Raw genomic sequence first — 26376 nt, 5'->3', positions numbered from 1 at the left:
AAAGCAGGTTATTGGCTTTTTCCAGTGTCAGCAGATGGAGGCAGGTTGCAAAGAGCAAACCACAGTCCACTTCCATTCACACTCTTATTTTTGAATACAGTGAGTGTAAAGATTGATTTTTGTCTGATGTGGCTGCTGGCTGGGGAAGCCAGAGGAAGTTTCTTTAGAGGCAAGGACTGTTGTTCCAGTTGTTAGAGATGTGCCTGTGTTGAACAGCTCTTTCCTTCCCAAACTAGGCAGGGAGGAATATAGCCATAATTTCCAAATAAGACACAAGCCAGGTGTGCCCAAAAGACGGGAATAGTGTGTGGCCTGGATCCCTTCTCATCCCAGTCCGCCTTCCTCCGAGAGCAGGAACTCAGGAGCAGCGATTTCCTTGGGAACAGCCCTGTTCAAGACAGCCCTCATCATCTTTGTGCCAACACAAGCCTTTTCTCTGCAGCCCCGAGACAGAATGTACCTTGTGTGGCCTGAATGCCAATGTTGCAAAGCGCCAATAAAGGCAGGATGTGCCAGCTATTCTCCCAGGTGCCTGCTCCGTGTTTGAGCGGCTCCGCTGTGGGCTCGGTGTTTGATCAGCAGCTGCTGTGGTGAGTCACCTCGGGAGCTGTGTTTGAATGTGGCCAGCTCAGATGGCAGGGGAAGGTGTGCCCCTGCTCCTGGCTCGAAATCAGGGCTGCTCCCAGGATGTGCTGCTCCCCTAATTGTGTCACACCTTGGGGATTCTTGACTCTTCTGCGTGTGTAAGAAAACCCCAACAAACATCACCACCCACAGTAAAAACTCTTCCCATAATGAATTGAAAATAGCGTGGGATTTTCCTTGTGAAAAAATTAAGCCTAATTGGAAGTGTTTAACACTTGTTTGTTATCCTAATGTTGCTCTTAATTAAGTTGATGATTAGCGGTGAAGCAATAAATTAAGTTTGACATTGCTGTTTTGGATAGTGATGCAGTGAGAGGGAAGCTGAAACACAAACCACTCTCAGGTGTTGGGATTGTGTGTGGCTGGTTCCCAAGCACGTGTTGTCTGAGCGGTGTGTAGGTCTTGGATGTGTAGGGCAGGAAAGGAAAAAATTACTTGTGTGCCTGCATAGTTTGAAGGCTAATGAGCTGTAATACATGATGGGGGGGCGGGCTGATGGGTTAATTAACTTGCTAAAAGTGTTGGCATGCAGCAGCAGGGCTGACTTAGCGAGATGTACTGGCAGTGTTTGGGTCCTGCAGGTATCTTGCCTTGGGATGTTTGTTGTGCCGAGCCTTCATTTGGGTGTGTGTCACAGGAGGAAGCACAAAGAAAATGAGTCCTAATTAATTTATCCTATTAAGATGTGTGCTGTTGCATGGTCAGGGAGGCCCTGGAAGTGCCTTGAGATGTTAATTTAGAGCTTTATTTTCATGTCTGCATAGGATTTAGGGTTTTTTTCTTTTAACCTGAGGCTTAGCGTAAACATTGACAGTCTCAACAGCATCTTCATTCTTGTAGAGCAACAGGGATTACTTGCTTGTCTTTCTCCTCTAGTACATGCTCTACTAATAAATGCAAAAAAGGGATTTTCCCCTTTGGGTCATATCATCTTTCTGGAGGTGCCTGATTATGTGAGGCTGCAGTTCTTGGGGGCACGATGAGAATTTTGGCTGGTCTTCCTTGCATCGAGGACTGGTGTGTACTGGGGAAAGGTGAGAGGTCAGGAGAGGAGACTCTTGCCTGGCACGATTTTCTGTGCAGGTTGCTTTGAAGCAGTGCAAAACCCCTCACAAGTGGTGGTTGTCTGCACCCAAATGCGTGGGCTCTTATCTCCACATCTGGGTAGGGACCAGGGCACCCCTGTTATCACCCACTTGATGTTTAGCACCCAGACTTGAATAAGTGAGGTTTTTGCCATTTGCAGCATTTTGGCTGCTCCCTTCTTGACCTGGCTTCGTGTTGCACCCAGCCTTGCAGACAGAGGGATGGGCTGTAACATTTGTCAGTTTTTGCCAGCTGATTAGCTCATTAGCAAGAATGATGTAATTGAGTTCAGCTGCAGGCAAAAGGGAAGAAGTGTGGCTGCATTTGCTCCGTTCTTGTAGGGAAGCTTGTGGAAGAAGGGAGATTTCAGTTGTGATGAAAGCAGCCTGTGAGATGCTAAAACGCAGTTTAAATTCTACTTTTTTGGTCTAGCTTGTGCATTTTTGTGCTGTAAGTGAGACAGGAAATGTGGTTTTGAACCCATGTTGTTAGTAAGCTGTTGTTGCTTTGGAAGTAGTACTCTAGATGCTCTAAACATGAGGAGAAAAGCACCTGACAGCAACAAGACTGACAGTAGCATCTTAGCAGGGCCTTAAAATGGATACAGAGGGAAGAGCCATTGTGGATACGAAGTCAAGTGAGATGAAGTGAAACATGGTTTTACTGGCAGAAACATCAGGACTCCTGTCTCTGGTGCAGCAGTGGGGTTGTTGAGTTGTGCCTAGCTGGGTTGAGGGAAAGCCTTCGATAGTGCCTTGCAACAAACTTTTCCACAGGCTTGGAAAATTTGGCTAGTGAGTTTTTTTTAGCTAGAAAGCAGGCTGTGTTGAGGGGTTGCCATGGATGGAGGACGCTGGTCATGGTCTGTGGTGTCTGCTCTTGGCTCCAGTCTGGGGTTTCATACTGTCCTTCGGGTTGTCTTGCTTGAAGGTAAAAATACTGAGCAGCTTCTGGCTGATTAAGCTGGGTGGGGTGTTATTCATGAGATCAGGTCAGGCAGGAGGGAGATGTGGGCCTGTACCCACGAGTGGAAAGATCACTTTGGCATAAGGAGTTGCCTCCTGCCAGGTGGGAGCAGTAGACAAAGCCAGAAAGAGGTGGGAAAGTGGGTATCATCTTTTGCTGGGACTTGGAGCTTGGCAATAAAGCAATTGCCTGCATTCCAATGCTCTTATCTGTGGAGAACCTTGTGGACTGAAGCAGTAAAAGCGGGATTAGGTTTGTTGATTAGAGGTGCAAAGGGCATTAGGGACAAAAACTTTCTCCTGAAGGAGGGAGGGAGGGAACTGCCTGTAGTGGTTGATGCGAGGACATGTGAATTAAGGAAAAGCTGTGGTGGTGCAGAGACAAGGGGAGAGAATGCTTTAGGTATTGTCATTCTAGATAATGTCATCTGTGGTTGCATTGCTGGAGGTCTGAGCTGGGGCAGATAAAGAGGAGACTGGCTTGCTTTACCAAAGCCTGGCTTGGGGGATTCAAAGCATTTGGCTTGTTTTATGCCAGAAATAAGAAAAACTAGAAGAGGGTGTTTTCTGTCTGATAAACATCAGGCTGAGGAAGTTGTTTGAGTTTAAGGACAAGGCTGAACCAGGACCGAAGCCAGGAGTGATCTACAGCTGCCTTGGCAGTAGCCTTGATCTTGCTTGTTCTCTTGCAGCACATCATCAGTTGGGCTTTTTCCCTCCTGGGGCTCTGGGCCAGCTGCAGGTTTCAAGTACATTATGGATTGTTGAACATGGCATATAATGCAGGAATGAAAAGCTGAAGTAAGGAGGAAAGTTTTCCATGCTAATACATGATGAAGTGTAGGTGTCTGTGCCTTTTTCCACCCTTGTGGCCTTGTGTTGTGATTTTGTTTAGAAAAGCTTTCTATTGTCTTTGATTAATTCCGGCTGTGTGAGGGGAAACTGATTCTAGGTACAAAAAAAATCACTGCTGGCAGAGTTAGGAAGAAGCAGATTGGTGGGGAGGACTGAGTTTCTGGGGAATTCTGCCAATGCGATAGAAAAGAGGAAAAAATGATCTTGGGTGACTGAGCAACCAGCTGTGGTGCCAAGTGATTTTTTTCCAGGACTCTGCTTGAAAGTAAAGGTTTCTCCCAGCTTTCCAAGACTTTTTTCTTTTACTTCATATATTAATCACAAGTCAAACCCTTCAACACTGTGGTTAAAATGTTGGGCTGCTTTAGATTCATAAATGTGATGCCAGTGCTTTTTCTTATGCTCATGTTTTTAAAGCACCTTCAGGGATTTTGTGAATTTGTTTTTCTTCTGCCACCATGAAGAGTCTAAATTTATTCATAATAAAGATTTTTAGTGTTTGTTCTTAATCCTGGGACATTAGCAGCTGATATGTCCAATTTTCATGGTTGTTCAAAGGGTTTTTGAAAGGAATAATGCCAAAAGGGTCCAGAGTTGTGTTGTTGCACGCAACTTGTCCTGTGGCAAATCTCTTTGAGGACTTGAGTCACTGTGGGGCAGGAACAGTGCCCATCTAATGCTGGCTAAATCTCATTTCCAGGTGATGGAATACGAGAACAGGATCAGAGCCTACTCCACGCCAGACAAAATCTTCAGATACTTTGCCACGCTGAAGGTCATCAACGAGCACGGCGAGTCCGAGGTTTTCATGACCCCGCAGGATTTCGTGAGATCCATCACCCCCAACGAGAAACAGCCGGAGAGTGAGTGGTGTGTGGGTGGTGGTCAGGGGAGCTGGTACTCCCCAGTCTCTGCTACCTGGTCTTTAAACTTCACAGCTCTCATTGCCAGGGCTAGAAAGCATCTCCTGAAGCTCTCCTGCTCCAAGCCCAAAATTAGCCTGAGCCCTTTCATGTTTCCAAAATGCTGATGCAATGTAGCAGATCTGGCTGGTGTGAGCCCTTGAAGAGCAGATGGGATGCCTTTCTCCTATATTTAATAGGGAAAGATTACCTTTTACTGGAACACTTCCCAAACCTACAAAAGGAGGTTGCTTTGGCAAGGAGAACCTCAGCAGTAAAGGTTAGTCTCAATGATCTTAGAGGCCTTTTCCAACCTAAAGGGGTTGAGGCAGCCCCGTGTCAGGGTAGGGCTCATCTCTGCCATCTTCAAATTCCCTGTGGATTAAAGACAAACACATCACTTGTGATAGCTGGGGGGTTTGGCAATCAACAAGTGGGAGAGTGACACCTTGCTCTTGTCTGGAAAGCTGTGTCCTGAATATTTGGTGTTGGTGGGGTGTCAGGAGGTTTTTGTCTGTGTTCCATTTTGGAGGAGATTCATGTTTCTTGGTCTCCCACGTTGCATCTCAAAGAACGAAACAGTCTTTTGTCAAATTAAAACTCCCCTTGTCTCTGCAGACATTAATGAAGAACTCCAGCCCCCAAATGTTAGCTTTTTGAGTGTGGGGTTTATGTCCAAATTGTGAAACTGTTTTGATATCTTAGATGACAGCTGCTAAATAAATACTGTGTACCCTTGCGCTTAGAAAATAACAATATGAAGCGTGTGCAGGAGGGAATTAAAAAATAATCCTGGCATTAGTGTTTGAAGCATGTAGGTGAATTGATATTTAGGTTTCCATCAAGGCCTGGAAATGGCTGTAGTTTCCATGTGAATTAATGGCTGTAGGTTACCATCCTGTCTATCTGCAACTTCTTGAACTGCTACTTGGAAAAGCAGTAGCACCTGTCTGGAAGCTTAAAAAACATCCTGTGTTTCATTTCAACACATCTGACTCCTTTTTTAGTTCTTCCACGTGCTTGGTGCATTTTGAGGTGTGTAAAGAAAATAGGTGGAAGAGGCTCAGCCAACACCTCCTTCAGAGACAAGCAGAGGGGACTAATGGGAAATAATAACTCATCAGTCTTAGCCACTCACTTCCCACTGTATTCCCATGGTTATCCTGGCTGTTGAAATGGCCCCGTGAAGCCAGTCACTGCCTTTAAGTGCCTGCAAATGCTGCCAGTCAGTGACACACAGCAGCTTGTAAGGGAAGAAAGTGGCCTTAGGTGCTCTTGGCAAATGGAATGGGATGGAAACTGAGCTTGGGCTGCCCATCAGCAGGCAGAGCAGGAAGGTAGGCATCTCAGATTTTGAGTTGAAAAATCTGTCTTCAGAACTCTTACTGTTGTGGATTTGCTTCTAGATGGAGCTACTCTAGGGTGGTGGTTCCTTATGAGCTCTGTACATCATCACAATCACAGTAAATGGGGTTTTTTAATACATAGTGAACAGTAGAAGACTAAAACACTTATTGCTACAATAAAGTCAAACCAGCCATAAATTTGTTCTCCAATGTTTTTAAAGCTGGTAGTAAAAAACAAAAGAAAGATGGGTCTGGTTTTCAGATCAGAAATTGAAAACAAAGAGTGCTACCTGCTGGCCAGATGAGTTCTGTGCTTCACACCCTGCTGGTGCTTTTGACTCATAGGATAATTTAGGTTACAGGTTAGTTGGGAAATGCTGGGGCTGCTTTTTCCATGAGTCACGACTTGGGTGTGCCCTCCACTGGGGCTGGAGCATCCTGCCTTCATCCCAAGGTGTTCCTTGGGGTTGTGATGTAGCCTGGTGTGCTCCTGGGAAACCTCTTTGAGGTAATCCTTCAGTGTGCTCAAGCTGCAGTTCGTAATTTCAGGGAGTAACTTCTTGTAAATGCCTCTGTTTTATGGAGAGAAAACACTGTGGAATATAAGTGATCTGGAGTAATGAGGTAGCTGAGTCCCTGCTGTATTTAAACTGCTCATCTACTGTGAGGTATCATGTGCCTGATTCATTTTTATGGATTACGTAGGGGAAAGTTTGATTTATTGTCAATAAAGTCAGCTTAATTCTAGCCTGTGTTTTGCTAGCTTGGGGAAAATGAATGCCAATTCCTCAGTTCCTGTAGATTGCTTTCTCTGGTTCAGTCAAACTTCCTGCCACAGCATTCCCAAGTAGGCAAAGCTGTGCTTAAGGAATGACGTGCGCTTGCTGAGCTTGGAATGGTTTGTCAGAAGAAGCCAAAGAATGGCATTAAACTTGAAAGCCGCTTTAAAAAAATAATTTCTTTCTGTGCTATCTGGGAAGTTCAAGTGCCAGGAGAAGCGTGGGTGGTGATTTCTGCTCCCTGCAGTCCTGTATTACTTTTTTTTCCTCCCACATCCTCTTGTACCTGAGAGATAAGTTTGCTCCAAGAGTGGATGGACAGGGATGGATGGCTGTTTCCTACCTGGTGCTTCCTTGGTACCCCGGTCTCAAACCTGCTGAAAATACACTGAAAACCCTCTGGTGCGAAGTGCAAGGGTTCCCTCCATTTCCCTGAGATTTTCTGGGTCCATTCTGCACTGATTGTTTTCCTGGGGAAAGTGAGTATTTTGGAGCATCCTGGACTAAGAAGGAGCTGGGTCATGTTCAGCTGGTATCAGTTTTCTTATGGCCTTTGCAATAAGGATTGAAAGAAGTAAAAAATACTTCTTGTATCTCATCCCAGCATGCTGTAATTGAAGGCAGGTTGTCTCCAAACCAGTCCTGCTCTTCCATCCCTGTATTAACCTCGCTGGTTATCCCAGACTCCTGCCATAGGAAAAATGCATTTCAAGTTTCACCACATAATGAGCAGCAACTCAGATATCTGAGCCCTTGGAAGGTTTTTTGTTTGAGTGTAAGAAACCCCAAACATGCTGCTGAGTGCAGCCAGAAGCAGCAGCTGTGCCCCTGCAGGCTCTGTGCACGGGATGGTGATGGAGGAGAGGAGCCGTGAAGGACGGAGCTGATTCCTGGTGGCTGGATCCGAGTGTACAGCTTGCTTCTCCTGTTAGAAATGGTTTGTTTTCCGTGTCTGAACTTCATGAGAAGCTGAGCACAAGCTGGCTTCTGGAGTGGATTATTTGTCATTTTGATTAAAGTTTATGAAATATGGATCTAATCTCCTGTAGAACCAGCCAGGAGCTGTGACAAGCACTCATGCGATGGAGAGGGGAGAACTCCCTGGGCTGGTACAGATCCCTAAAGTTACACAAAGTGTTCAGCTGGGATATTTAAGACCTAGTAGGAAGCCAGAGATTCTGGGATTCCAGTCCTTCAGGGAGAAGTCGTCAGGAAAAGGATGCCAGTGAGAGGTAACTCAGAGGTACAAGCTGGGGTTCTTTTTTTGTGGAATTTTTGTGGAAATATGTAATTCCTAGGCAAGAATCATCTTTGAGCCTGTCATGCCTGACATGAGACCCCAGGAAAAGAGCCAAGGAGGAGCGAGAGGTGCTTTTACATGTATGCTTATGTGCTAAAAGTCAAATAAGTGAGGGCTTCCCATACAGGTGACAGGTTGGTGTGGCTGATCAGGTGTGTTAGGAAGGCATGTCTCACAGTGAGACTGACTGGCCTGTTGGAGCAGGAGGAGCTAGATGAGAACAAGTCCCGTGGTCCTTCATTCCTGGAACAAAACAGGCCTGCACTTGAACACAAGCCCGAGGCTGTTGTCCCCTGAGAAATCTCAGGCATCTCATTGTTTGCTTGCAGGTTACATTTTAGATTCAGAGGGGGAATACTCTGAATACAGCAATCAGAAGCTGGATTACAGCTCTGGAGGGGAAAAGTTGCATTTTCTCCTGCAATAATATGCCTGTGGCATATCACAAGCACAGTTAGCAGGCTCTTCAGTCTTCATAATTAGCCCTTTTATTCATCTGCTGGCAAAAAAAAGAGTCCATGTTATATATTAAGCAGTGGGGGGAAAAGCAGATCATGAGTGAATGTTACCCAAATAACGTGAAAAATCTGACAAGGATATCAAGACTGGAAGGAATTGAAAAGGTTTTTCCATCAGTGGGAAGCTGCTGGTATCCCAGAGGAAATCATGATGGTTTCTAATTGATTTCAACCGTGTTCTTGATGTAATATAATTGTCATTCTCCTGGAAGCTTGTGTTTTAAATGGTTTTTAGAACTGCTGTCTATAACTTGCTGCCTATGGATTTATTTTTACAAGATAACATGAAGAGCTTAGTGATTGTCTAGATATTTATCAAGTGTGGTAATTAGCTGGCTTTGAGAAAATCCATGGAAAGTATGTTTTTGTTAATCAATAGGAACATAATAAGCATTTGATTTTAGATTTGGCTATTGCTGAACAAGACTAAGAACAAGTTATTCTGTGTTTTTTCCTTTACATAATTCATTCCTTCTCCATGAAAACATCCTCCCCAGCCCAAAATGAGGGAAGTAAATGCAGGGAGTATGGTTCTGCTGTTGAACACCCTCTTTTCCCCATTGTGGCAGGCAGTGAGTGTTAAGTAATTTTTGCTTTATATTGAATCATTTTTATTTTTAGAGTGCTGTGAAAGTACCATCACATGAATAAAAGTGGCAGCCTATATCCCTGGTATTGGTGAGCAAATGGTGTCAGTCTACTCTGAAATAACATTTCTCGTGGTGCTCTGTGCTTAGGTGCTCCGTGGCAGTGCTGCTGTTTATTTCAGGCCCCTGATAGGTGGTATCAGGAATTGTAGGAGTAATAAATAGTGGTAGTTAAACTTTCCGGGGAAGCTGATTTGGAAATCATTGCAGGTGACTGAATGCTGCTGGCAGTGAGTGGCTGGTACTGAGCCCTTGGCTGCAGGAGCAAAAGGGATGCGTAGGGAAAGCTGAGGTGTTGTACAGGGTGTCAGGTAAATAAAAGCATATTCTGGGGCAGGTCATGGTGGAAACTCTGGGTGTGTTCAACAGAAACAACAACTGAAGCTCTGGGCGGTCTCTGCAATCCAGAGTAGCCATGGTGTGTGTCCCAGGAAAGCTTGAAGCAGCCAGGTATCCTCCTGAAAATTCTGGATTTCATTGCTGCATTTCTTGAGGAAATCCTTTCAACCACTTCTGGCAGAATGCTATTTCAGCCCCTGCTCCCCAGTGAAAGGTGGAAAAGCTCTTTGTTCCTGGTTAAACATGCCTATTAGCCTGTGTTCCTGCAGCTCGGCAGCAATAGCCCAGCCAGGGACTGTTTGTCTTGGGAGTGTGGCACTTAGAGACAATCCTGTGGTGCCTTTAACACAGTACTCTGCCTTTTGAAAAACAGAGCTGTAATAGCTCACATTCTTCCCTTCCCTTGTTCAGCTGTGATTGTCCTCATCCATGCAGTGTTTCCATTGGCTCTCCTGGCTGCACAAATGCTGAATTCCTATTGTAGCAACTTGGACGAAAAGCCTCTTGGGGTCTTTATGTAATTTAAAGACAGACCCCAGGCACCAGGTAACAGACCCTCTTTGTTGGTTTCCTTTTGTCAGGTTTAAAGGCTTGTGGAAAAATAAACTGTACTGGAAAAGGAAAATGTATAGAGTAAAACTGTATGCCTTGAACATAAATGCCCCTTTTCAGCTTTTGAATTGGCTTCTTCTCTCAGGTCCTATGTAAGAGGAACTTCACAGAGGAATTTAAGTGTGCAGCCTAATTGATGCAGCAGAGGAAATGGGACATGGTTGTGCATGGCTGGGAGGGTGACCATAAGACGCTGGTGGGAGCCAATGTGCTTGTGTGTGCAGTGGAATTGTGGAATCATCAGGGCTGGAAAAGATTTTAGGGTTGAGTTCAACCATTGGCCCAGCACTGCCAAGGCCACCACTAAACCATGTCCCCAGGTGCCACATCTGTGTGGCTTTTAAATCCCTCCAGGGATAGTGACTCCACCACCGCCCTGGGCAGCCTGTGCCAGCGCTTGACCACCCTTTTGGTGAAGGAATTTTCCTGATATCCAATCTAAACCTCCCCTGGCCCAGCCTAAGGCCGTTTCCCCTTGTCCTGTCCCTGTTCCCTGGGAACAGAGCCCGACCCCCCCGGCTGCCCCCTCCTGTCAGGGACTTGTGCAGAGCCACAAGGTCCCCCCTGAGCCTCCTTTGCTCCAGGCTCAGCCCCTTTCCCAGCTCCCTCAGCAGCTCCTGGGGCTCCAGCCCCTTCCCAGCTCCGTTCCCTGCCCTGGACACGCTCCAGCCCCTCCAGGGCTCTCTGGCCAGGAGGGCCCAGAACTGGACACAGCCCTGAGGTCCCTCAGCAGGGCCAGCACAGGGGACGGGCCCTGCCCTGGGCCTGTGGCCACACCAGTGCTGGGACAGCCCAGACACCATTATTTACATACTGATTTATTACATAAATATTTATTATAATTATTTAGAAATATATTTGGTACTTCTATATATAAAATGACAGTTATCAGCTCATCTTTTATTGCTGTTCATCTAGACAAGCATCCATTCATTTTTGCTCTCTACTGAAACCTGTTCGCTTTCCCAGTGTCCAGTTGCAGGGGGTGCCATACTTTCACTTGCTATTTTTAGCCCATGGCCTTTTTTTGGCTTTCCATGAGTACATGTATAATGTCAGGCTGTCAGGGTTCTGTCTTGCAGCAGCATTTCCTGGCATGGGAAAAGGAGGTACTCCTGAGAAATGACTTTATTATGACACATGGACATAAGCTCAGCTTAAGTCACCATCCAGATGGATGGTTGGGGTGAGCTCTGACCACATGAAGTGTAGTATAATAATCGCATTTATCAGACAAATCCTGCCTCTAAATGCACCCATACTTACTGCATTTATACCCACAGCTTGGAGGAGGATAAAATTGAGAAGACTGAAGTCTGAATATGTGTACGAATATGCAATTTGCATTGTTATCAGACCCACAAAATATTGAGAAGGTGCTTTCTGGCTGGAATTTTCACAAGTGCAGAAAGTCCTGCGACAATTGCCTTGACCTTTGAAATTGGAGCTGTAGCTGCTTTGGGTCACAAAGGGTGAGGGGGTCACCCTGGAGCAATGAATAATTCCATTTTCTGCACAATACCATGAAACTTTCCAGTAGACAGGAAGGGTTTCATTAGCCTCTTTCAAAAGCAGGTGACGCAGCAGGCATGGGGAAGGCTTCATTTTAGTTTTTCCATCTTATTTTCTAATTTAAATTGAAATGAGGATGTGCTAATTACCATAAACAGTGGCAGAAAATGCACGAGACGTCGCTCTGCAGAGGGGTTTTATTCCTCAGAGCACCAAAAATAAGCCTGTGCTCTCCTGAGTTTTACTGGAAGTGCTCGGCTTGAGTTGCGCTTAATCTCTTCTCAGGATGCATCTTCCTGACTTTGGATTGCAAAGATCAGACAGTTGATCTTCCTGCTTTTTTTTTTTTGTCATCTTGCTTATATGTGCCATCACCGGTGTTAGATGCAGCCTGCTGGGCGTTGTGGGTTAGAGGAGGGCTTTGTGCCTTAGCTAAGGCTGGGATATTTGTTTCCCCTCTTCAACATAAAGTAAGCATTTTGTGACGGTATGAGAGACTTTATTGGTGTAAATAATCCCTCTTCCTGCCTTCCTCTCATCCAGCTAAAGAACTCCACTTCTTGCAAATGCATCTATAACTTACCTCCTTTGAAATCTATTTATTTTATCCTCAAATATGAACAAGCTTTGGCTTTGTTTGGGGATATCCCAGTTAACTATGGGAACAAGTCTTTGTTTTCCCATTTGTGAGCCATTCAAAAGGAGTTAATAAAACCACCAGGAGTCGCAGGTGAAATGTTTGCCTGGTAATAGTGCAAGGATCTGCTTTGGGGAGGGTATTTCAGGCTCTTGATAGGTGCTGGTTGCTGAGCTCTTGCTGGCCCTGCTATAGAAGGAGGTTTTCTTCTCTGATTCCATGAGTTTGGTGGTTTTTTGTGTTCAAAATGCAAAGTACAAAATGTACAAAACCAAATAAATTTTTCCTCCTGTCCTTACAGTTTCTGCAGATGTTACTCATACTGTGCATTTTACTTTCCAGTCCTCTCAAACAGAAAACACAAGAAATAGTTGGTTTTTACGCTATAAAGGCTTTTTTTTTTGTACGTATTTTTTTTTCTCTTTCAGACCTGGGCCTGGACCAGTTCATAGTGAAACGCTACGATGGGAAGGTGAGCACATTAGACTATTACATGTATTTTATTTAATGGCTTTTTTGACCTAGAATCCTTCCGTTATTACCTGTGTGAGGGTGTAAGTTAAATGAAGTGTGTGAAGTGTTCTCTTCTGAGCATTTTGTTTTTCAGTAGCATTGCAGTGCTTTCTCTGTAATGACAGAAAGATTGGTACTATAAAGGGACCTTATTTTAATGTTTACAGACAAACTATTACCACTTCCTATATTCTGGTGGGCTGGGAAATCATGGGTTGTAACCACATTTCTTTGCTGCTTCTTTCTGACTGTGTGAGAGCCCCACAAGTTAAACCATTTCAAGGGAAACTCAGTGGACCTTTCCCTTCCAGTCTTATCTCCAGATTCCTAAAGGAAGGAGGTGCTCTCGTGGTTTTTTTTCTGCATCCCAACCATGTATTTCCCCCCTATCAAACAGCCTTTCTCTGTTCCCCTTTTGAGCCCCAGGTCCTTCCTGCAGCAGTGCACAACTGTTCTGGGTGTTTGTGCTGTCATGAGAGGTTTTGGTAAAATCTTAAGCAAGTTCTGGTCTAGTTTTGTCTCCCTGTGAAAGTGGAGCCATGTAGCATCCCGCCTGTTATTATGAATATCGCAGACCTAATTATCCACACTGTAAATCCCACTGGTGTGCTAAAGGCAGCTCTGCCCCAGGACTGGCAGCTCAGATGGACTCCTTGATGCAGATAACTGCAGGTTAGTTAATTTTCCATCATATCACTAGTGGCACACAATGGTCCTCCAGCTTTTAGCAGCATTTTCACCTGCGTCATCTGAAAATAAAGCTTTCAAAGGGGCATCAGCATCTCACCCCCTATTGCTGCAAGGTGCACCTGATACAGAGTGTCAGGCATTTCCAGAAAGCCTCAACACTGGGGAAAAAGAATTTAAAGCTTTATATATGAGGGCTGAACGTGTGCAATTCCCTGTTTTGTGTTTAGCAGGGACAGAGATGATCAAATACCTGGGGTCCCTGTCATGAGCACTGGACGAGTGCACTGGTTACCCAGGCAGCAGAGCAGGGCTTTGCTGGAAAACAGACAACAGGGAGGTGGATTTTGGCAGTTAGTTTTGATACATAAAGCTCCAAAGCGTGTCGTGAACACCTGTTTTCTTTTCCCTCCTGCCACAAATGTGATGTCTGCTTTTTGAGGTTAAAAAAAAAACAACCCAGCCAAAGAAAGGACGTATATTCTTTGCAAAATACCCAGTGTTTCTCCCTCTGGTTTCATGACAGTCTGTTTTGCATCCACTCACTTTCATCATTTTATCTTGTCATGCTATCACTCCCATCCCTTAGGCTTTACATAAACAAGATTTGTTTGTAGGGAAGAAGTGCTGAATCCCACACTATTTTTGCTAATTGCTCCTCTGTTCCCGAGTGCTCTGCAGGCGATTCCCAGCACACTGGATAAAAGGTCCAGAGGCAAATCCTTTGGACTCGGCTTTCTGTTCCTTTGCCCCTCAACACTGTGGGTTCTGACCTGTAGTAGACTGAAATAGCTTTTTATATAACTTACAGATGTTGCTGCTGCACTTGGATGTCTCTGTGCTGTGGTTTGATTGCCTGAGAGTGAGGCAGCAGATTCAGGGGACTGCAATGGACTTTGCTTTATTATTATCTTCTCCTGGACCTGATTTTTCCACAGCCTAATAACACCCTGGAAGCAGCGTGCTCTGAAAATGAAGAAATAGAGGTTCTTGTTTGCTTCGCTGTCTGCTTAAAGACAGCTTGGGACTGGCTACATCTGGCCATGGCTATTAGGGCAGTGGTAATGTCCAGGTGAGAGGATAATTTGAGGAGAGGATAAAATGAGCTGGCCTTGGCTCTCCCTTGGTAATGAAGGAAGCTGATAGTAGATTGATCTGACAGCAACTTGTTCTCATTTTGTTGCTTGCTTTGGGTTTCAGTTTAAAAAAATAACGCTGCTTTTACTCAGCCAAGCACAACTGAAGTGCTGCAGAGCTGACCTCACTCCTTCTGGGTTTCACTTGCATAGTGATAAAATCCTTTTGCATCTCTTCCCTCTGTGCCTGGTTCCAGCCACACGCTTCTCTTGGATTATCAAAGCAGCCTCTACTGGGAGGGGATTTGCCTTTGTGTGCTGGAGGAGCTGCTGAGCTCAGGCAGAAGGGTGAGAGGGTCATCACTGTTCCCCTAAGCATCCTTATGGATGTTACACAGAGGTAATGGGAATTGTGGTACTCAAAGATAGGCCTGATCACTGGAAATTTCCTCTCCTTTTTTAAGGAGAAAGGAGCTTGTGAACATTTGGACACAAGCAAGCTGTGCTGCTCAAGAGCACTGACAATCCACGGGCCAGATCCTGGCCGAAGAGTGGGAGAGAGGATTGGTTTTAGTTCCGAGCAAAGACAATGCACAGTAATTTGGAAGGAGATTCAGTTAAAAGGTCTGTGCAGTTAGTTGCATTTTAATTACATATTCCAGGACAATGTTTGTAGCATCTGTGTGAATTTTGAGAGTGTGTTTTGAGATCTAAATGCTGCAGCATTAGTGAGGTGATGTATGAGCTGCTCCTTTCACAGAACCTGTTTTATTTAGGTAAAACTACCATCAAAACAACCAATTGGCCGTTGTGGGGTGATCAGGACTGATCTTGACAAAGGATTTTGGGGAGTGATGTGCCTCTGTATTGTGCTTGTGTCAGGTTTGCGAGGCAGCTTGCTGTATGTGTGACTGAACGCAACGGTGAGAAGATAATACCCACCTTTTTCCCTTCTTCCTGCCCCTCCTTCTTCCCACTGGTAATTTATAGGCTTACTGGACGGGGAGGTAAATGTTACTGCCTTATTAATGGCAACAATGCTCCTGTAATTTGAGCCTAAATGCTTTTTCTTCACTCATGCAAGACCAAAAGCCCTGGAGACACTCATCCAACACAAACCTTTGGTCAGATGTGTGTGCCAGCACGGGCTCATGCTTTTGGTCTGTGTACAGGGAGGCAACCTGTGGCTCTGTTTTTGTCTAAGAGTGGTGGTTTCTTCCCTAGGGAAGCAAGCTCAGCAAAGTAGGGAAAAGAGGCATTGATTACTATTCATTCAGAGTAGAAAACAGGTATTAATCAGCTTGCAGACATTTCATATGGAGCCTGAGCAGAAGTCTGATGTGAGAACAGACACAATCTCAGGGTGCTGTGGTGTGGAGGTGCCCAGATCATTATTGTCTGTCTGCTGTGTTTCCACTGTCTCTTCCCTCTTGCATTTGGCAGTGGGAAAGCAAATGCATTTTTAACCCATCTGTAGGAGAAATAACTCATGTTTTAGTGATGAATATGCTTTCACTAAGTAGTATAGACTTCTTAGCACGTCTAACCTGGCATAAGCTTCATTAATGTTATGTAAGTTGTCGTGCAGTTTTTGTTTAAAATTTTCTTTTTTCATGCTCTCTCTCTTTATTGATGGGATTTTTTTGGCTTATGCATTAATGATTGACAAGCCTAATCTCTCAAAGAAATAAAGAAACAGTGCTGTTCATGTTATTGCTCTCAGTTGTGAGCCGCATATCCACCCTGCCACCAGCCTGATGAGCCAGCACGGGAGCTCCCAGGTGTCCCCCAGCTGAGCTTCCAGCACTGCGTCCTGCTGGAAGGGTGAAGGTGAGCTGGAGTGCTTTTAAGAGACCTCTAGCCTATTTTAGGAAATAAACCCCCACTCTAGATGGCTTATTAGTTTAATTAGGATACACTTGACTTGCTCTTTTTCCTCCTGTAGGGAGAATTCCTTGCTACTGCTCGATAAGAGCAAAAGCCTTTGAGCTACCAGCAACAGCTTCCCCTCCTGCAGTAAGTAATTAGAGGCTTTCAGCGCCCTCTAATTAAATTTATGACTTAAGTATTTCCTGCCAGCATTTGTGTTTACTTCTCTAGGTGTTTGGGGATACCATAAAGTAATGCCAAGCAAGGTGAAGGACAAGGAAAATACTTCACATGGTGTCTCTAAGGGCTGGTAAAACATCTGGAATTCACTTCCACTGTAAAATGCAGGATCATACCATGGACCAATGCAATGAGTATCTTCAGCTTCCCTGACGTTGTGCGTCCATTAAAAAACACTTGCTGGGAGTCAGCTCAGGAGGCAGATTTCTTTCCAGATGATTTAAAGAGCATCTCAGGAGCTTGAAAAAATGTATTTGGGGAGGATCTCCAAGGAGAAGACTGGAGGTAGATGGACCGTCCTTTTCTGGTGGATTGAAGGATCTTGCTCTCAGGTTTGAAAAAGCGGGAAGGAAAGTAGCCTTGGTCTGTTAGTCAGAATTTCTGGGATCCTTTGCTCTGTGGATGGGCTTTGGCTGGAGCATGAGGCTCCCACCGGAGTGTGATCAGCTGCCATAGACCCAAACTTGCAGCAAGGGAGACAAGCTTAAAGTCCTGCTGTCCTTCAGGAGCCAAACACTGGGTCAGAGCTCTGAGCTCCTGGGATGTCTAAGTGCCTCTGAAACCTTAATTGCAAAGGATGCAACTCTAAGTATTGCCTTACTGAAAGCCAGTATCACAGTTCAGTAAAGAGCAGCGTAAAGTGCAGGTGCGCTTGCTTTACGGAGCTCATTGGCTGAGAAGGACACTAGGTATGTTCTTCAGCTTAAATGCAATGAAAACAGGTGAGGCGTCCTCTAAATCCAACTGTGTGAGGTCTTGCCAGTGTCTGTTGTAACGGAGTTTGAAATTAATGTGTCCCCAGTGTCTGCAGTTGAACTGGTGAGGCTGGGTTGTGGCTTGCTTGGAGACACGTTGAAGTGTTCAGCCATTCTGGTCCATAATCCCTGTGAAATGTCACTGTCCAACTTCAGATTCCCTGCTTTTAAATTCCTTCACCCTCTGATCCTGGCACAGGTAGTATTTGCATGATAACCAGGAGGCATCTTCTTACATGGATAATTACCTTACACTGACTTGTATGAACATTCCTCTGCCATCCCTGAAAAGTGTCATAAGGACACAGTGGGACAAAATCCTTGCCTGTGGCTGTGTGGAAGCAAGCAGAGATGCAGTTCATTGCAGATAACCAGCAAAGCTGAGCTGAGGTTTTTCTCTTCTTGGCTTTCTTTGCTGGCACCCTGTCCACATTGGTTGGTTTCTTTGCTTGTTGGCTTTCCCTTCCCAGCCAAACTTGACCCTTCTGTCTCCTTCAGTTAGTTCTGATGTTTCCCTATTTGCTGGGACCTGTGTGGACACTGAACTTTGCAAATTCTTCTCTTGGTTTGTTTTTAATAAAACTGAATTTCATCAGAGAAAATACTTAATTGTTTCTAACACAGTGCACAAACATCCCTGTGGGCACCTGGGCTGCTTTAGGTACAGGACAAGTGTCTTCTTTTCCTACCTTCTCTGCCAAACAGTTGTGGTGCATTTTGGCTTTGACAAAGCTCTACATGCTGTTACCTCTTTGTGTCCCTAATTCTGCTGCTTGTTTCCACAGGGCTCCTACTAAAATCCTCTGGTTGCTCTTTGTCCTCTTTTTTTCTGGTTTCTAGGTACCTGACGGGAGTTTCTTCCAGCCACTGATATCTCTGATACTTGTCTTTATTCTAATTCTGGTTTGTGGTGGTTTTTTGTGTAACCAAGCATTCCCTCATTTTCTTCCCTTTTCTAACCCTCTCCCCTCCCACCAGGATTTCTGGCAGGTACAAAGCAGACAGCATGTGCTTTGATTAATTTGTGCTTCAGACCTCATAATATGCACTTTTCATGTGAAAGGGACAGTGTATGCTCACCTCTTCTCTCTGCTCCTCTAATAAATAATTCTGAGTGCTCTCCTTGATCCTCAGCCTGAAGGATTTATTTCAGAATACCTGAGTTTGGCTTGTGGATAGAAGTCCTCAGGGTAGCCATTAATACCTGGCTCTATTAACAGGAATTGCTTTGAGCAGAGCTCAAATGTGTGTTTCCCTGCCCTCCTGGTTTCACAGTGTCCTCTGAGGCTTCTGTCTTTTGCAGCTTGATGAGACTGTGATAGAGCTGGCTCTGCTGGAAAATGTTTTCCCCTTGAGGCCACAAAGTTAGTTTGATTCCCTGGCCTAATACTGAGGAAACATCATCTATTTGAAGGTGTGTAGGTTTGGGAAAGGTTACATTTGCAGACTTGAGTTTTTCAAGTTACGGAATCATGTAGAGTGAACTGTATTAAAGAATATGTTAGGTAGAAGATATTTAGTTGTTATAGTTCATAAAATGTTTTGTACGAAAAAGAACTAGAAACCAAAGGGGAGTTCGTTCAGTATTAATAAGTAAAGAGGAAAGTATCTCTAAACACTTTGAGTTTGCCCTGTAGTTTTGTGACCTTAATGAAATCCATAGGGAAAGTTAGGGAAAAATAAACAACTTGGTAATATGCCCTCAGTGGGTGTATGCAGTCTTTTAATCAAAAATGGTTTCTGGGGTATTTCTGGCTTTAATTTCTTTGATAGTTTTGCTGGTGTTAGTTTAATGCTTAATACTTGAGGGACACAAAAGCCAGCTCTGAGAACTCTGTCCTCGGGCAACATGGTGTTAGTAGGGAGAAGGGGTATGGATGGAGAGAGTGGCAGGGAATGTTTTAGGAGATGCTTGACTTCACTTGACTACAAAAGGAGGGAAAATCTGGGTGGGAGAAGCAGGTGAAGAAAAAAAAGGACAGAGAGGGAAAGAGAATTGGTGAGTTGGAGAACTGTCAAGATTTTGGAGGGTGAGTACCAAGTGCACAGCCCCAACCTCGTCAACTGAGCCAGTGTTTAATAATCACTTTTTATAGAGAATTATTTTCCTTCTCGTGTCCTCTCACACTGGGATTTCTGTCTGAGAGAAGGAGCAGGGCATTTTCCACACAGTGAGTTCATCTTCGTAATGCAGGCTGAGATGAGGGAGAGCAGCATCCCAGTTTCCATCAGAGACCTAAACAGCCATTTAAATTCAAAGGTGGCAAAACTCAGCTCATTTTAGAAGCTCGATGTGGGCCATCAAGGAACCTAATTTCAACCCTCCCCCATGAAATTTCGGTGCAAAATGCCCTTGTGGTCCTACAGATTGTGATTTCATTACCCTGCAGAGGGCTGAGGGGAGCACAAGTGTAGACTGTCCCTTTTCCAAGGTGTTCCCTATTTGCTTTTCCAGCAGGGGTTTCTCCCTTGCATGAGTGGCTCTGCTGCCTGCCGAGGGTCGGGGAAGTCTGTGTCGTTGATCTTCTGGGTTGTACAGAATGCTGGCCTTGCATTTCAGGTGCCCTTTGTTTGAAAGGTGGTTTGAATATTTACAGCCTTGCTGGAAGGGAGGGAATGTACATTTCTCTTTCCAGTCGCAGGAGTCCATCTGCAGTAATAATTGCTGCCTAAGTTTTCATTCTCTGGACGTGCTCAAATTTGGAGTGAGAGAATATGCAGGACAACCTCACCCATGGCCAGCTCTGTATTTTTGTGGCCCTGTGTAGATACACAGATAAAATAACCCCCCAAACCCAAAAGTTTAAAAAACCTCTTGATTAAAATATACTCTTGAAAGGTGTTATCTGCCAATTATGCAGAATTATCTGCCAACAGTAAATTTTCAGCGCTTTCTAAGGTCAGCACTCAGCCACCACAATTTGCTGTGGAGAACCTGTTTGTGTCTCCTTGTGTTGGTGTGCACACTTCATAGTAAATGATCATTTCTAGTGGCTCCAGATAATGTGAGCTTTCCCATGGCTAAAAGAAGTTTGAGTTTCAAAAGGTCCTTGTGCTGTTTCCATCACAGCCTCAAACACTTTTTTTCTTATTTAATGATACAGGAAAAGTGATACAAGTATGCCAGCCGGAGTATTTAAAATTACTTATTTTGCATCCACATTATAGAAGTGGCTTTAAAAACTTAAATCCCTCAGTTTTCCCTCAAGTCCCTTTTGTGTCCGTGTTTCCTAGTGCAGAGGGACCTCCCCTATCTGTTTTTCCCTAAAGGACTTTTGAACATTTGGGCTGAAAGGCTGAATTTTTAAATCTGATCCTGAAAGCCTTTTTATTTCTTAATTCAGTTTTCTTAAAGTGAGATGCCTGAAATCTCTAGGTACATGGCTTTGACTCTTTAAAGTTGAAATCTTAAAAAAAATGAGGAAAAATTTAAAATGTCTCTGTTTTCAGTGTTTTGATGCAGACAGAGTTGAAAGCATTTGTATTTTTAATTACCACACTGAGCTGGTTTGCACTGGAATTTCTTAAGGGTTTTCCCTTGTCTGTTACCAAGTCTCTTAGTATATATTTCCCTGGATTTTCAACAGCCCTGCTTGGGAAAAAGCTGCAATAATCTATGCCTGTCCTGCTGGCAAATAGGACTTCTTTTCCTACATTCCTACAGTTAACCATGAAAGAAATACATTAATAGATGTCTTATTTTAATGTTTTCCAAAACTGAAGGTGGTCAGTTGGGACTGAAAGAGAATTGCTTTGCATCCAGGTGACTTCTCTCCACACTCATGGGTTTGTATTTGCTCACACAATATTGGTCACCTGGAAGTGTTTCTGTTCAGAAGGAACAAATCGAGTATGACGATGTTTGTCAGTAAAAGGTGGTTCATTCTTCATCTAAAATCCCTAGCTAATTGACAAAATTGCTTCCTGGTTCTGGAGAAATACTCATTATCTCTCATGGATATTTACTTCATCGTTGTTCTGGAAGGCGTAAGTGGTCACATGAGGCTGATAAATTCCTGAAGCTTTGGTTCATGGAAGTGCAAAGGTGGTGCTGAAATATAAATTACAGCAATAAATGTGCCCAAAGTGTCCTTTCCTTCTTCAGATGGAAACCCAAACTGGCAGCTCTGAGAGACTTCCCAAGAATGTGTTCTTCACAAATGAAATGCTGTAGTTTCTGGGATGCCAGATGAAGTGGAGCTGCCAGGATTTAGGTGCTCAGGCTTTTCTAGGCCTGCATTAGGAATGGGAACACCAGCACTGTGTGTCCATCTCTGCCTCTGCAGAGAAGGCATCCCTCTATGTGCAAAAAGACACCTTCATTTTTCAGATTTGCATAATTCAGTATTACCGTGTTTCACTACTCACTCAGCCCTGGAAAAACAATTTAAAAATCCAAAATAAAGGTAATATTTGGTGAGGAACGTAAGGATTCGGTGGGGTTTTTCCACCAAATCCTTTGTTACTTGGGAGCTGTACTTGACTTAAGGGAGGCTCCAGCAGCAGATCAGTTTTGGGGTGGAATATGTGAAGTTTGTGATGTATCTTGGGATGCTTTGCAGCCAGCCTGTACATAAAAAACTCAGGGGAGTTGCCTGCATGCAGCACATGACTTTGTCCTCCAGCACGTGGGTTTGGGGGAGCTTGGTCACTGCACAGATCTGTTAAACCCACATCCTGGTGCTGCTTGAGCTTGGAGCCTGAGTTGGGAAGGGCAAGCCAAGCTCTGTATCTTGAATTTGAGTTTGTTTTTTGACCTGTCATTGATGTCTGGAACTGTAAGAGAATCTGCCTGAGCACCTGTCACAAGTTTTGTTCCACTGACACTGGACTGGTGGCTTCTCACTGAACTTACACAGCCATGCTTGTGCCAAAAGCAGTGAGATATTTGAATTTATTTTTCTTTTTACATGTTAATTTGGATGTCTGCTCATCTGTGTGCTTGTTAAATATGAATCTACTGCTTGATTAAAAAGTACATCATAATTGTAAACTGTTCCCCATGGCTTGCTGACTCGTGAATGCTCGGGCTTGAATGTTTTTTTGGGGTGTGCTGAATGATCTTAGCCAATTACTCTGGTTTGGGGAGTGGATTTAACACAGAAAAAAATGTTACATGGAAGACATTTGATTGTTTTGACTGAGCACTTTGAGAATTACCTTGTGCTCAGATAAAAGGCTGTGGATAATTAATTTGTGGAGATGACGTGTCTCTAAAAGAGGGTGGAGGTTTGGAAAGGGATTTTTGCCTGGGTGTTCTGATGCTGTGCATCACCCTTCTGCTGGAAGGAAGGTGGGCTGTGGGAGAGGGTGTTTGAGGTGTTAGTGAGAGCTGACTTGGGGTCAATCACCATGAACTCTGAGCGATGACAACAGCCCACGTTGTGCTTTGTGAAGGAGGTAGATTGATTCATTTTATTTTATTTTTCCTGGAGGTTATCTGTGGTTCCTTGCACTATAGTGTTCCTGGTGGGGAATGACGCCTGGGAATGCTTTGAGCCTTTCCCATAGTGGGGTGAGCTTCCCACAAAGTTCATGGGAAGCAATCAAACACACAGCTTCTCACTGAGACAGAGGAAAATAAATGGGAGAGTTGGGAACTTTTTAAAGCTTCTGTTCTGCTCTGGGAACCTGAAAATCTGATTGATCAGGGCAGTTGTTATTTTCTCTTAAGATCAGTGGGAGAAATTCCCTTTTCCACGAGCTACAGGCAGCTGAGCACTGTAGTTACAGCTTGTATTCCCTGGGTTAGTGACAAGTAGATGCTCATTTCAATATAAATAAATAACTTTTTTTAACTTTGTTTGCTCAAAGTAAGGTGCAAATAGGTAAATGCTTCTCCCTCCCATCTGTCTTTATATTTCAGAGAGCAACTAACTTAATATCCTTTTTTATTGTTAGTCTATGGTTGTGCTCTCCTCTTATGAGGAATATTCTGAGCTGTTTGATTCTGACTATGAATTTTAAGTGCAGAAAAGAAACCCATAAAAATTAATAAACCACCCTCTGGAACTTTTTCATGGGATTCTTTGAGCAAGATACTAATAGCTAGTTTATGATAAATGCTGCCCAAGAGAGGCAATCAGAGGGAGAGAGGCAATAAATCACAGGAGCAGGTGAGATGCTGCTGGCAACACCTCCAGCAGCAGTCACCAGGAGCCGCTTTCTCCCCAGATCCTCCCTCTGGTTCAAAGGAAAACCAGATGTTGGTTGTTTGTTCTTCATGTCAGCATCAGTATAATTTTTGCTTTGGGTCCATCTCGATGGGAATGGAAGCAATACCATTTTTGAGGAAATGATATTTCAACCTGGTACCCCATAAGCATAAATGGCTGTTATCTTGCATCAAATGAAGGCCATTAGCATTTTGTCTACTGGTAGTGACTCACCACTTATTAAATTCCTGGTGCTCTCCAGGTGGTGAAGGCAGAGTTACTCGGAACAATTTTATGTGATCAGTAGAGCTGAACTATTTTTCCCTGGAAACTGTAGGTTTTTTGGTGGTCTATATGATTATTTTTGTCTCTTTTCTTGTGGTTCCTGAGCCAGATACAGGTTAAATTTTCATCTATATTATTAACTGAGTTCATCCCCACTCTGCAATCACATACAATGGTGAGTTCTCTCTCAAAAAACCCAAAACCAGACAAACCAAAAAAGCCCCTAAAACCCAAAAACCTGAGGTGGATGAGGGACATCAGCTGCAGACACAGTGGAGAAGCTATGAGCTAACACTTGCTGGGATATCTCTGTAGGCTTCCAGTCACAGCAACCACCTGGTTGCTCTAAACTTTCCTTGCTCTTGGCAAGCCTAACTGTTCAACGTGATGTGATGTTTTGCCTGCTTGTTTTATTGTTGGTTAACCAGTTTTCTTTCCTTTATCTTGTATATGATGGGATCTCCGCTAGACAGAGGTAACGGTGGGGGACAGTTGTGTAGCTGGACCCTTGTGTGGTGGTGTTTGTCACTGGTTTTTCCTAAAACCATTCCTAAATCCAGCCTTGCTTTCACTATGCCTGTGTGTGCTTGCATGGCCTGGTTTCCATGGAATAACCTCACCCACCCCTACTCTCCTTTGTGTTAATTTAATTCTTCTCTGTGTGCGTGTGCCTCCTCCTACTGTGTCCTTAAAGTGGGTCACCAGTGTGGATTCCCTAACAGTTTTATGGATCCTTTTCAGCCTTTGGGGGTTCTGCAGATCAAAGGGACTCGAATTTTTAGCTTAGAAAGATACTGTGAGCTGATAAATGGAAAAGAACTGGAGCAAGAGGGAAATTGAGTTTGATTTCAGGCCCGGTCCTCCCTGTGAGCTTGCACACACACATGGTTTGCATAACTTCGATCAGACTTTACGTTCATGTCAAATAGTCCTTTCTTGGCTCCTTTCTGCAACAGAGTCTCACTGAAAAACTGTCACCGAAATACAACAATTTCCCTTTTGAATCCTGTATTAAAGTCTGATTTTTTTACCACTAATCTCAAAGATTTTAAGCAAAATGGCCATAGTTTTATTTATGTGTATTTCAGCTGGGCTGAACCAACAAACGAATCCTGTGCAATTCCTTATCCCCCATTTGAGATGGGGAAGCGCCGATCTTTGCAGAACTCTTCTGAACAGAGTCGAAGGCTGGAAAAGGTCCACTGGATATGGATGGAGCTAGTAGGGGTGTGTGCGTCCATGGAATGGCTTGTTGGTGGTAAGGATATGAATAAAGCCTTCCATTTCCCTGTCTGACCTGGTGCTTCTCTCCTCTCTTTGGGGTGTGGCTCGGGTGCACGAACAGAAGTTATCCCAGGAGAGGGAGAAGTTTGCCGATGAGGACAGCATTTTCTATGCGCTCGGAGAATGTGGACTCATTTCTTTTTCCGACTACATCTTCCTCACCACGGTCCTTTCCAGTAAGTACAGCAGGGATTTTCCCTGCAATTCCTGGTTTTTTATGTTTTCAGGGTTCACAAGCAATAGGTTTTCAATTGTTGACATACATTTCCCTAAAAGGCCTTCTTGATTGCCTGCAACTCGAGCTGAGCAATCGCTGTTGCTTCCTCTGGTTAGGCTGAGCTTCCAGTGCTTCGGGAAGACAAGCAGATCCATGGCTTCTGAAGATTTATTTCTCGTTTTGAAATGTGACAATTTTTTTTTTAATCAGTCACTTGACCTGCTGTTCAGATCTGTAAATGGAGACGTGTTCTTGAGCTGTGTTCATGTGATACTCTTGTGTTTGGGTGAACCCTGATCTCCAGCCTTTTGCTGGTTTCACGCCCCTCCAAACTTCCTTTTCCAGCTGTATTTTCACTTGGGTGAGCTCAGGTTTGTGAGTGATGTAATCCAATGAGGAGAGAAGTTAAGCTGTTTACATTTCAACAAGTATCATTAGATACCTTCTGTCTTTTCACCCTGCTGCACTTGACTTGCATTTGTGATATTTCTATGGTCTGCTAATCTGTTCCAGCAAAATTGTCTGCACTCCAAGTGCCAGCACTGAAAAGTTTGCTTTGCTGGCAAGAACCAGTGAAACTGAAGCCTTTGATAATGTCAAATGGCATTTCTAGACTTTCTTCATGTGGAAGTCAAGCTCAAAACCTCATTTGCAGACCTTCTCTGACTGCTTGGAAGGTGCTGTGTCATAAACAGGAAATTCAATGGCAGTTTTTCAGCCCCATTAGAAAGTGTGGGGTAAGGGGGAATAAGCCACTGTCCAAATGAACTTGAGACATTTAATTTTCAGATTTAAAAAGAGAAAACTTGGCCATCGAATCTTGTAAGTATCTATTCCATGATGACCTGGTTTGTGGAATTTAAAAACTGGATGCTTGCCAGTTACCGGCAGAGCCCACTGCTGCCTGCGCAGTGCTGTTCAGGAAGTCAGCTGGGTTAATCACTGATGTTTTGTCACAGCAACAGGTGCTTTATTCTGCCCCATGTTCTTGCATGTTGTAACAGGAGACACGAGAGGCAGCTCTTCATTTACTGGGGATCTGTTCCTGGGAAGCAGCAATGCTCAAGGTCTTGCTTGTTGTCAGATGGACGTGGCAGGGGCAGAGTTGTGTGTGACCTTCATGTTGTGAAAACAAACAGAGAGATAAAGCTG

At 44.2% G+C, this 26376-nt stretch overlaps 1 protein-coding gene across 7 annotated transcripts in view; it reads left to right on the top strand.

Moving 5' to 3' along the window:
* MICU1 (mitochondrial calcium uptake 1) overlaps positions 1–26376 on the top strand; it is an 84355-nt gene that overhangs the window by 20202 nt on the left and 37777 nt on the right. For 3 of the 7 annotated variants that reach the window (XM_048311345.1, XM_048311339.1, XM_048311340.1), the window contains 4 exons: positions 4252–4414; positions 12572–12615; positions 23833–23898; positions 25069–25183. In XM_048311345.1, the coding sequence (XP_048167302.1) occupies positions 4252–4414; positions 12572–12615; positions 23833–23898; positions 25069–25183 (388 nt within the window). Of the gene's footprint in view, positions 1–4251; positions 4415–12571; positions 12616–18261; positions 18274–23832; positions 23899–24192; positions 24199–25068; positions 25184–26376 lie in introns of all 7 variants that reach the window. The other 4 variants (XM_048311341.1, XM_048311343.1, XM_048311342.1 and 1 more) reach the window with 4 other exon arrangements.

The sequence above is a fragment of the Corvus hawaiiensis genome, chromosome 8, assembly GCF_020740725.1.
Source record: "Corvus hawaiiensis isolate bCorHaw1 chromosome 8, bCorHaw1.pri.cur, whole genome shotgun sequence".
NCBI lineage: Eukaryota > Metazoa > Chordata > Aves > Passeriformes > Corvidae > Corvus > Corvus hawaiiensis.
This window is presented reverse-complemented; position numbering and strand designations above follow the sequence as displayed.